We start from the raw sequence: 11,621 nt of genomic DNA on the forward strand, positions 1-11,621 counted from the left end.
AGACCTAGGAGGGGAGCTCAGGCTTCAGGAAAAGCTGCCACATGGGGGCGCTGAAAGGGCGTGGGAACGACAGGCAGGACCCCTGTGGCGTCATCTGGGGTGGTGGAACCAGGCCGTCACCCTGACGGCCGCCCCCTCCCCGCAAGTGTCCCCACGGGGCCGCCGCGACCCCTCCCTGGAGCCCCTCACCTCCACCACCATTCTCCCCTCCCAGCCCCCCTTCTTCCTCCCTCCAGGCCCCACCGCTCCCCCTCCGGCTCGCGTCTGCGTTCTCAGTCAAGGCGAAAGAGCACGCGGCGGCAGGTTCGAATCCCGGGGCGGCCTTGTCCACGGCGCGCGGCCCCCATCCCCCCTCCTCCTGGGGCCAGAGTGGGCGCTCGGGAAACGTCAGCTTCCTGTCCGCATCCCGCCCTCGTCTCGCGTTTCCCCTCCTCGCTGCTCGCCTTCAGCTTTAAAAAACTCCCTCCCTCCTGCGCCCTTTCTCTTCTGGGCTCCGCGGTCCTTGCCAAACCGCAGCCTTTAGCAATCCTGCGCGCCCACCCGGGGCCCGGGGAGCCNAATCATGGACTCGTCACCACCGCCTAAGGCCTAGCAGCTCCGGTTTGCAGATGGAGAAACTGGGGCCCCGGGAAACTCCTGAAGTCCTCGGGTCACCCGGTCTGGGCCTGTGAAATGGGAAGCCGTGTCCCGGCGCAGTGGTCCATGCGGTCGCTCGCCGTCTCCAGCCCTGTGTCGCCTGCCCTTACAGGCTGAGGCCCTCGTGGGAGATGGGAAGCAGCTGCCTGGGGTCCCGGAGGCCAGCTGCTGCCAGGTCTTACTGTGACCTAGGGCGAGCCCAGCCCACCTCAGTGTCCTCATCTGTAAAATGGAGACTGAAGGGGCAACTCTGCTCCCTGTAAGGAAGAACCTGTCAACAAAGGTGGAATGTCGGGTCCTTGGGGAGGTTCAGTGGGAGGCTGAGTGGCTGTCACCTGGAGGGTTGAGACAGACCCAGAGACCAGGGCTGACTGCCAGACTAGGGCCGAGCTAGGAACTCTGTACTTTAGGTTCTAAAACCATCAGGATCCACCAAAGGGATTGGAAGGGGGAGGGGACCGGGGAGGGGATGNAGGAGGGAGGGAGGAGGCTGGAAGGGTGGAGGGGCAGTGTCCTCCCCCAACCCCACACTTGCCTTATCCATGTCTGTCTTCACTGGCCTAGACTCAAGAGTCACTATGTTCCTTCCTTCCTTCCTTCCTTCCTTCCTTCCTTCCTTCCTCCCTCCATCCCTCTCTCCCTTCCTTCCCTCCATTCATTCATTCATTCATTCATTCATTTATTTTTGAGAGAGACAGAGAGAGAGAGGGCCGGAGAGGGGCAGAGAGAGAGAGGGACAGAGGATCAGAAGCGGGCTCTGCCCGGACAGCAGAGAGCCCTATGTGAGGCTGGAACCCACGAACCTCGAGATCATGACCTGGGCTCAATAACTGAGGTGCCCCTTGACTGCACTTTTCTTAAGGACCCACTGTGTGCCAAGCACATGTATATCACAGCCCCGCGCTCAGAGAGTTTGAGGCATAACGCAGCCGAGCAGCACGGCTACCCTCAGCCCGGCCGTCCCCTCCGGGAGAAGGGGAGCCAAGTACCTTCCTCCAGGAGAGCAAAGCCTCGAGCCAGGCTGTGCAGCTCAGTGAACAGATGCAGGGCTGGGTTTCACATCCGCTCTCCCCGCCGGCTGCCGCTCCGTGCAGGACACACCCTGCACCCTCCCGTGCCCCCCCCAGACCCCCCTCCGTGCAGAGCTGCAAGAGATATAAGCAGGAGATACTGGGAAAGCGGAGGGAAAGAGCCCATCGATCCTTGCTGGAGTCAGGAACAGACGCAGAAAAACTCTGCCGTGGAGGTGACCGTGAAGCGGGACCTTTAAGGCTGGGTGGGAATATGGCGGGTGGAACAGGAAGCCCAAGCAGAGGCAACAGCCAAGGTCAAAGCAAAGCCCCTCTCTGGCTCCTGTCTCCAGGCCGGCACATACCACGCCGAACATAGCTTTTACCTGCCAGCCAGAGGTCTCCTCTCCTGGACTGTGAGATTCTGGAGGACAGGAGTGACAGCCCCTGTGGCCCAGCGCCTCACCCGGTCAATAACAGTAACAGTAATAATAGTGAACGGTGTGAAATATTTAGCGTTGCGCCCGGGGCTAAGCGCTTCACATGCATGATCTCATGTCATCCTCCAGCAACTTTGGAAACAAGTGCTATTATTAACTTCGTCTTACCGATGAGGATTCTAAGGCATAGAGGGGTTAAGTAATGTGCCAAGGGCACACAGCTGTTTAGTGGTGGGGCTGGGATTGGAATTCACGTCTCCGACCGCAGGGCCCTTGCCTTCCACTGGCAGATGGACCAAAGGATGGATGGATGGATGGATGGATGGATAGGAGACAGGGAGCAAGTAAGTGGAGAAAAGCCTTGAGTGCCATGCTAGGGGAGCTCCAACATTATGCCGGGGGCCATGGCGGTCNNNNGCCAGTCAGGTCCGGGCTCTAGAAATATCGCTCTGACAGCAGTGCTGATGACACCTCAGCAGGAGGCCATTTTTCTGGTGAGTCCCAGTCCTCCCTCGTGAGGAGTCCCACCCCTTGAAGCGCTGCATTCCTTCTCTTGGGGTGGGACGCGTGTTTCTGCACACACCTGGGGCCTCTTGACAGAGGGGAACGCCGGGAAGGGGGGGCTCCACGATGGGGAGGCAAGCGGTAGAATAAGATCTGGGGAGAGGCCTCTCACAGGGGAGCAGAGCCCCAGGCAGGGAGGAGCCACACAGTCACCCCTCCCTTGTCACCCACCATTTCCAGGGTGACGAGCACCCCCCCCCCGCCCCCCGGGCTTATAGCCAGGCCCCACACAGTGTCTCATTGTGCCACCAGGGGAAGGCAGCCAGAGGCCAGGCGGGTGTTGCATCAGAGCGCTGAGCCCTGGGATCAAGTGGCGGAGCGGCAGTGGAAGAGTCTGGTTCCTTCTCTGGTATCGCTGGCCTTTCCAGCCGGGGAGGGAGGGAAGAGAGTCACAGGAAGTGGCCCCAGGGGCCAGATAAGCCCAAGGAAAAGCAGGTAGCAGGAAGGACGGAGACTAGGTGGAGCTTCACATGCGCACACACACACACACACACACACACACACGAAGGGAGGCAGAGAGAGGACTCAGGCCTGGAGGCAGCATCTACGGGCAGAAGGGGCTCCCAGAGGGTCCCGGGACGGAGCGGTACTGACCATGCTGCCCTACCTTCCCCTGCTTCTCCTGATAGGGCTGTCTGTGTGCGCTGGGACAGTTGATGAGGAACTGGCACTCGGAGCTGAAGCACGGTCCTGGGTAACCGTGACCCTGGAGGTACCTTTGGGGTGAGGCAGGGGCTGGCCCGTGGCGGAGGGGACGGAAGATCCCTTCTGCGGTTGCCCGGAGAGCAGGGTGTACACTGTCAGCCATGTTGTCTGACTCCTCTCTCTGTGGGCAGGTTCAAGGCCGGGGCCCCTGGCCTGGCAGATGTCTGAAGGGGCACACGTACACGGGAGCAACAGTGTATGAGTGTGTGTGTATGTGTGTGTGTGAGTGTGTGTGTGTATCTTAGTGTGTGTTTGTTTCACCTTAAACTATGTTCCTGGCACTGTCCTAAATGCTTCGTAAATATTCTCCAGTTTAATCCTCATATCAACCTTGTGGAGAAGGTACCGTTACTATCCCCATTTCACAGATAAGGAAACCGAGGCACAGAAAGGTCAAACAGTCTTTCCAAGGTTATGCAGATTCAGAAGCACAACTGCACATTTCTGCAAGGTTGGCTTCAGTGTATCCGTCCATCAGAGGACATTTTCTAGAATTTCCTTTCAAGGGGTAGGATCACTGTTGCAGCTCCTATATAGAAACTCTTAGGTACTTGGTTTGATTGCCAGTGTCTTCTACTAACCTGGGGAGAAATCCAAAAATTAGGCACAGCTGTGCCCCCGGCTCTGTCTCATTGGGAAGGCAAAGATCCTGACCTTGGGCAGCTCCTGGACAGGGAAGCGAGGCCAACAGAGCAACAGGACCAGTGTTCAATGAAGGGGTTTAGGAGGGCAGCAGGGGCAAGCCTGAGCCTGGCTCTCCCAGTCCCGGGATGGTCAGGACCCTGGGGTCACTGGGCAGAGCCGTCGAAGGAACAGCCGTTCGTAGTGGATTTCCAGGGTTCCTTGCTTTCTCCAAACGTGGAAGCGCGTGTAGTCGAGAAGGCAGCGGGGTGGGCAGACCTGGGTTCAAGTCCCAGCTTCTCCACTGACTCTGTGCGACCTTAGGAAGGTCATGGCTGCCCTCTGGCTGTGAGTTTCCTCACCTGTAAAATGGGAGGCGAGGGAAGATGAACCCCAAAAGTCTTTCCATCCTTTGCTGAGCATCACGGGACCTGGCCCAGGCCCAGGGACACCGTGGCGGGGAGCTCTCTATGCGGCCATGCGAGAAACAGCACCCACCTCACCCGGTCTGCAGGGCTTTCCACCCGCCGGTACTTCCCCCTGCAGCTGGGTCTTATGCGTATTCTGTTTCCTGACACACAGGGCCGGGAGTAGAGGAACCATTTCCATGAGGGAGGTGACAGAAGGAACAAGGCAGTGTCAGGATGACTTGTCACCTCCCCAGCTCTGAGAGATCCCCTCCCGGGAGCTGTCCCTGGAGTTGGGGGGTTGGGTTCAATGCATGAGGAGGGTTTTGGGTGGGGGAGGGGTCTGTCCCCAGAGAAAGGGAACCAGTGTCCGGACACCCAGGAGGGCGAGAGAGGGGTAAGTCTCATTTAATTTCGTAAATAGCCATTTTCCCCAGCTTACATTTGAAGGCTGCCTTTTACCCAGGCAGAGTGGTTTGCATGAGCTTTTAAAAAATGGGTCCAGATCTCCAAGGAGACTCTTCCGGCTCCTGGCCAGGCTAGGCGACTTCAGCCAGAGACAGCTGCCCCAGCCCTGGAGGAGACAGACTGTCAGTGACTGAATCAGTCCGGGGCTTAGATGACAATCCACTCTGGTCCTGAAAGTCGAGACCAGATGAGCTGCGAGGGGCCAAGTGGGGTCCGCTGCCTCCCGGCCAGGTGCCTGCCGTTTCTGGGAGCTCCAGCACCGCCCCCGGGAAGCTGGGGAGGGATGAGGGTGCCCCTGACACAAGCTGGGCTCCCGGCCTCCTGCCAGGGGGCTTGTGTTACTTGAGGGCTCCAGTTGCCTGGAAAAGGAGACCCCTATCCTCCTCCGGACTGCCAGAGAAAGGGCCCCTCTTCAGCATTCGGTATCCCTCACAGGCTGTGGTCTAGGCTCCGTGCCGGGCACTGGGCACAAAGAGATGTGGAGACGGTCTAGTGACTGTCCCCCCACTGTCGCTCTCTCCACTAGCAAGCAGCTCCCCCTCTCCGCAGAGCTGAGCAAGCCCTTTGGGGGCTCAGGCTAAGGCTGGAAAGTGAGATGGCGTTGGCTAACATCACAAAGGCTGATGGGAAAGTGAGAACTTCAATCCATGGCCCTTGACCCAGAACTTGCACCCCATCAGCTCAAGGATGAAAATGTCTCTGCCCAGGCTAGTGGCCTCCACCCCAGGCCACATGCCATGTTCCACACGGGAGACCCAGGCTGTGGGGTAGGTAGGTACACGTGGGGGGATGTGGGGGGAGCAGCAGTGAGAGTGGGCGTGCAGGGGGAGCAATCCCGCCTTGCCCATGGGGTGCCCACCGTGAGTTCATCAGCCGCCCCTCCTTGTCTGTGCTTGGAGATATGTTCTAACACGGAGCGGAACTCAGGTTCTGGAGGCAGAATCCTTGGGTTCGAATCCTGCCTCCACCACTTCCCGTGTGACCTTGGACAAGTCACGTACCCTCCTTAAGTCTCCGTTTCCCCATTTGTAGAGTGGAGATAAGTCAAAATCACTACTTCCTACGGTGGTTGTGAAGAGTAAGTAAGATTTGGCTGCCGTGTTTGAGCCTTTGAGCCTGGTGACCTGGATTCAAGTTCTGGCCCCATCTCTGGACAAACTCATCTCTCCGTGCCTTGGTGTTCTTGTCTGTAACCTGGTGCCCGTTCCAGTTCTTACTTGGTGTGGTTTCAGTGGGGATTAAATGAGATCACATACGGAAGTACGGGGAACAGTGTGAAGAACGTAGTACGCAGAACGTTAGCTATTTATGGTCGTGTCTAAGCACGGTGTTGGGTAAGGAACACGCCAGAGCCCCGTGCCCGCACAGAGCAAGTGTCATGACGTTGCTGTGGCTCAGGCTGCCCTCCCCCTCTCGTCTCCAGCCTCTAACGATGAACCTCTGCTTCTCCAGGATGGTGGCATCCCTCTCATTCAGCTCCCGCTTCAGGAGGTGAAGAAGGGCAAAGCGAGCCAGTTCTTTGGGCTGATGGGGAAGCGGGTGGGAGGTGAGTGACAAAGGTGGGCGCTGCCCACACAGGAGCGGGTTCGAGCCCAGACCCCAGGCCGGTAGGGGTCGCCCGTGCGATAGAGTGTCCGTGTAAATGATCGTCAAACACCGACACTTTGCGGAGAGTTCTTTACACCAGGGCTGTCTCTGGCATGTGCAGGTGCAGCGACCCTGAGGGTGAGGGCATCAAGAGTCAGATACTTAACCGACTAAGCCCCCAAGGCGCCCCCGTTTTTGGTTTCTTAACAACTACATACTTACACGTACATATACATATGCGCAAATACGTAGGGAAATTTCTGGAAGGATAGATATCAAACCGTCAGTAGTGGTTACATCTAGGCTGGGAAGTGGAGGTGAGGGGAAGAGAGTAAAAGGGACTTTAATTTTTACTCTACAAACCTCTCATTACTTAACTCTTTTTATAGTAGGCATGTACTCAAAGACTGCTTTTGTAATTAAAAAAAAAAAAAACCTATGCACATAAAAAAAAAAAAAAAAAAAAAAAAAAANAACCTATGCACATAAAAAAAAAAAAAAACAACAACAACAACAGAGAAAACCAACTTGTGACCGAACACTTCTGGCCTTCGTTTCCTCCTCCACAAGATGTGTTTGGGTCTGGGCGCCTGCAGGGTTCTCTTCCCAACCCAACAGCCCACGAGGAACAGGGGGTGGGGATAGAAGAGAACTATTTATTGAGCCCCTAGTGTGCTCGGATGTGAGGACACATTACAACAGCATCCCCTTTATCACCAGCGGGGAAACTAAGGTTCAGACGGGTGCAGTGCTTTTCCAAGGCTGCCAGACTGGTGTAAGGCACCAGTGCTTCCCAAGCCTGTGCCCCTTCTCAGTTTCCCACGCTGTCCCCTCCCCAGAGTAGCCGAGTGGCCCAGCCACAACAGGACAAGGGGAAGTGAGTGGTTTTCCACTGATGACCCACCAAAGGCACTGAGCCCCCAAAGAGCTATGAGCCCTTCCTGCCTCGCCACGCCCCCAGGTGCGGCCCTCATTCCTTCTGTCTCTTCCCCCCAGGAACACCTCTTATCCAGCCAGAGAGAAGAACAGGTAAGTGCTGTCCAGCTCTGCCCCTCAGCATGCTCTCCGAGGAGGGCTGGGTTATCCCAGCCACTGCCAAGTCGGAGGTGGGGGAGATGCTCTCGCCAGGGGCACGCCAGGCTGGCGTTGGAGGGGGTGGGGCCAGCATGGTTTGGCCACACACTAGGCTTCCTGGTTGTTTCCTTAGAGATGTGGTCTGTGCATGGGGAGGGAGAGGAGGGGCATAGTTGCCCTGTCTGTTAAGGAAGAGACAGGATGAATCTAGTTTGGCAGACGGTTCAAGATCACTTTGGGTCTAAAGCCTGGAATTGGAAAACCTACCCGATCCATTCCCCACACGGAGCCCAGAAGGAGCTGAAAGGTGCAAGGCTGCGCAGCCGGTACCCTGCCCCAAATCCCTGGTGAAATGCGGGGAGGGAGGAATATCAAAAGAAAACCGACCAACCTTTCCCCACCACACCCTCAGTACTCAGGATCAAGTCCAATGCTCTGGTGACTCACCACATCCCCCGGGCCGCTCTCACTGACTTGATTCCGAGCCCCACCTCTCCTTCCCCCGCCCCCTGCCCTACCCAGGCGGAGCTGGTCGCCAGTGGCCTGGGCGCCATGCCCTGCCCTGCGCCGCTGGGTCACGTGGCTGGTGTCCCCGGAGTGGAACCCCTCCCACCGCGGGCAGTAGCAGGTCTGCCATCTCCTCTGTACCCACACCACGAATCTCTATCAAGTGAGAGGTGTCCGCGAGGCGCCTGTGGGAAGAAAGGCAAAGGTGGGGACAAGGAAGGAGAAAGAGATGGGAATCCGTGAATGAATCAGCGAGTGAATGAACCGTTTCCACACGGTCTTTCTCCATCCCGCAGGGGGCTTGAGCGATGACTGCGTTGGTGAGGCCCCAGCGCTGCCCTGGCCTGGCCTGGCCTGCCCCGCTGGGGTCCCAGCACGGCCTCACTGTGCTGCCCTCTTTCTTCTCTGTTCTAGCTCCACCTCCTGGGCACCAGCAGGGGCAGACGGCACAGGGCCCCCTGGGCGGGGCGGGGCCCTCTACAGAAGGTAGGTGAGAACCTCTAGAGGATTCCCAAGGGCATCACGAGAAAGCGGATGCGATGCCTCACTGCCGGTCTCCGTGCTGGGGGCCCAGCAGCTGGACAGACAGCAGGGGGTCCCACAAGCCACTAGGCAGGTGTCCCAAAGAAGAAAGCAATTGAGCCGCAGGGAGGTGGGTCCCTTTGATGATCCAGGCCTGAGACAGCTGGGCCCTGTCCATCGCCAACACACCCGGACGCACTCTGCTCCCCTCTCAGGACCCGCGGAAGCCACAAGAATGATTGTTTTTTCAGACCCTGGAACGTCCCCTCCCCCCGCACCTTATTCCCTTCCTAACCAATGATGGTTAGAAACTCATGCCTTTAGTCTTGAGATGTTTTCGGCCTTCCACAATTGTGAGTGTGAATCACTCCGGGAGGGAGAACACCCTAAATTACGCTCATCAGCTAACACCTTCTGGCAGGGGCCACCCCCCAAATGGGCCCACTCAATAAATGAATGAACAGGCATGAAGGCAGTTAAGGGAACCAGGCTGGGGGAACGATCAGAAGCCCAGTGAGCCAGCCGGCATAGGAGCGGGTCGGAAATGCTGAGCTCCAGTCGAGTCCCCAGGCCTGGCCTCATCCTCCGGAGCTGCATCCTCCACCAGGAGGCCTTCCTGGCTTCCCTGATAGAGCACCTGCTCCTGCCAGCATAGGCTCTCCGGAATAAAGATGCCAAGTCCTCTATCTCCCCCGGCCCAAGACTCCTTTCTAAAGGTTTGAGCGATTCCATGTGAAGGGCTGTGGAAGCCACCTCAGTACCAAAACGGAGTCAACGTCCCTCCACGCAGAGTGTGGGCAGGAAGTGTCATTTTGCAGGGATGGAAAGCCACTTGCCCAGAGTCACACAGTGAGCTGAGAACAGCAGGGGCGAATGCTGGGTCTCCTGCTGCCTAGTCCCCTACACCTTATGCATCTCCAGGAGGTCTCTGGCCTCTCAAATATCGGATTAGCGGATTAGTGTTGCCCTTCTTTAAGAGAGGATAGAGGAAGGGTGGTTCATCTATGCTCTTATTGTTTGCGATTGAATACTGGACGGTATGGCAGATGAACTTGGCATTTGTCCAAAATACATAGAGCCCGGGGTTAGGGAAGTGGAGGGCCCAGAGAGGAGTGACTGGGGAAGCCCTCCAGGGCTGGGCGGGGACAGACAAGGCTCTTTTAACCACCGTCGTGCACAGAACCTTTCCCAGGCAGAGAGGACGAAGACCAGGGGTCAGAGTGAGAGCGCCCACTGCACACCTCCCAGGGGACGAAACCCCGTCTCCAAACCTGGACGTTACAGCTGACAGCAGCCAGGCCCGCTCTCCTCTCCGTGCGCCTCCTGCGCCCGACGCTGGTGTGTCCCACCCGGCCTCCCTGAACTCACTGCGGTTCCTTCCGGGACTCTCCGGTGTTAGGCAATGGTGATGCATAAATGCACTGTTGTCTCAGTTGTGAGCTGGGAGCGACCCTGCCCTCCCCTCAGCACTCAGCTCCCCCCATCTCACTGCTAAGCAGGGCCGAGTGCTACCCACTTCTATGTCTCCTCTGCCTGGAACAGTAGGAGCTCAATAAACGGACAAACCGTGAGTAGTTTCTTCTCTGGTACAGGACAGACAGCAGGAACGGCCTGGGCTCGACACCCTGCCCAGTGGCCTGGCAGGGCAACAGGCCAGGCCTTTTCCAGAACCGCAAAGGGAAATTCTAAACAGCCTGGTCCCTGCCTTCGGGGCGCAGGTAAGCAGGACAGCACCGGCCCAAAGGCAGACACCCTTTCCCTACTCATAGTCACCATCTCAACAACCCAAATCCACAGTCTGCTGACCTGGAGAGGAATGGGGTCCCAGGTCCTTCATCAATCCTCATGCATAAAGTGGCTCTTAACTAATTGCTCTGCTTTGGGGACACAGGCATTTAGTCATGCTCTGAGCACTGGAGAGAGCTCCAGAGGAATGAAACACTTTCTACCCTCAGGGAGCCCCCAGTCTGATGGGGAGATGGCTGTCACAGCTTCCGGGGTTAACAGGGCAGGCAGGACACAGAGACCCCCCAGAGATGCTTAGAAAGAGGCCTGTCAGGGGTGCCTGGGTGGCTCAGTCAGTTGAACGGCCGACTTCGGCTCAGGTCATGATCCCACGGTTCATGGGTTCAAGCAGAGATGTCTGTGCTGACATCTCAGAGCCTGGAGCCTGCTTCAGATTCTGCGTCTCTCTCTCTCTGCCCCTCCCCAGCTAGTGCTCTGTCTCTCTCTGTCTCAAAAATAAAGAAACGTTAACAAAAAAATTTTTTTAAAAAAGAAAGAGGCCGGTCAGCCAGAATGAGACCATGGAGGGCAGGGCTAGGGAGTAAGTGTGGAGGGGCTGAGTGAAGGAGCAAGAGCTGTGCGTGTTCAGCAATAGAAGATGATTCGTTCATTCCCTAGGCTACATGACACTTAGCTTCTGTGTCCCTCTCTCCACAAAGAAGGAAATAGGTTTGAATTTTTTTGGGGGGGGTACATCTGATCCTTTGGGAGTGGGGTGGCCAGGATGTTTTAAAAGGAGGGGAAGAAGGCACTGTAGGAGAGGGCGGTGCCGGGGAAGGTTCTGGGGACAGCAGAGGCCACGCTGAAGCCGCCAGATGGTGTCAGCCCAACCAGTAAGATAGATCTGCCTCTTTGACCTGTAATGAAAGAGCCTCTATCCTAAGACCATTCGTCGTGAGCCCTGAATAAGCCTTGTCTCCCCGATCTTCCTTCTCCCACCTCACCCACAGCTGGGGAGCCATATGGGAGGGGTCACTGCTGCAGAATTCCCCAGTTAATGCGTCCTTTATTCCATCCACTTCTGAACTCCTAGCCGCACCCCCACCCGGCAACTTCCCCATGTCCCCCCGTCCAGTGCTATAGTCCCAAGAGGCAGTTCACTGTCATAACCCAACTTGAAGGATCGGCAAAGAAGACCAAATGAAGATTTTATTCTTGCGTGTGAAACGTGGGGCGTTTAAGAGAAACTGGAGTCACCAGATATTTAGTGAGTTTCCTCTCTGCGCCGGCACTTGGCCCGGAACTCAGATGGAAGAAGTAGGCCACAGATTTGTCCTTGAAGATCAAATGACATT

At 57.0% G+C, this 11,621-nt stretch overlaps 1 protein-coding gene across 3 annotated transcripts; it reads left to right on the forward strand.

The window, feature by feature from the left end:
- The first annotated feature begins 3,141 nt into the window (after positions 1-3,141).
- Positions 3,142-10,112, forward strand: TAC4 (tachykinin precursor 4). Of its 3 annotated transcripts, none has more exons than XM_077776816.1 (5): positions 3,142-3,362; positions 6,304-6,397; positions 7,435-7,467; positions 8,434-8,509; positions 9,722-10,112. In XM_077776816.1, exons 1-5 carry the CDS (start codon positions 3,246-3,248, stop codon positions 9,948-9,950), a joined length of 549 nt encoding a protein of 182 aa, XP_077632942.1. In that variant the 5' UTR covers positions 3,142-3,245; the 3' UTR covers positions 9,951-10,112. The 3 variants fall into 3 exon arrangements, with proteins under 3 accessions (XP_077632942.1, XP_077632943.1, XP_077632945.1); XM_077776817.1 differs by having other exon boundaries at positions 3,142-3,344; XM_077776819.1 differs by having other exon boundaries at positions 8,434-8,505; positions 9,722-9,859.
- The last annotated feature ends 1,509 nt before the right edge of the window (positions 10,113-11,621 follow it).

The sequence above is a fragment of the Crocuta crocuta genome, unplaced genomic scaffold (genome assembly GCF_008692635.1).
Source record: "Crocuta crocuta isolate KB4526 unplaced genomic scaffold, BGI_CrCroc_1.0 scaffold352, whole genome shotgun sequence".
NCBI lineage: Eukaryota > Metazoa > Chordata > Mammalia > Carnivora > Hyaenidae > Crocuta > Crocuta crocuta.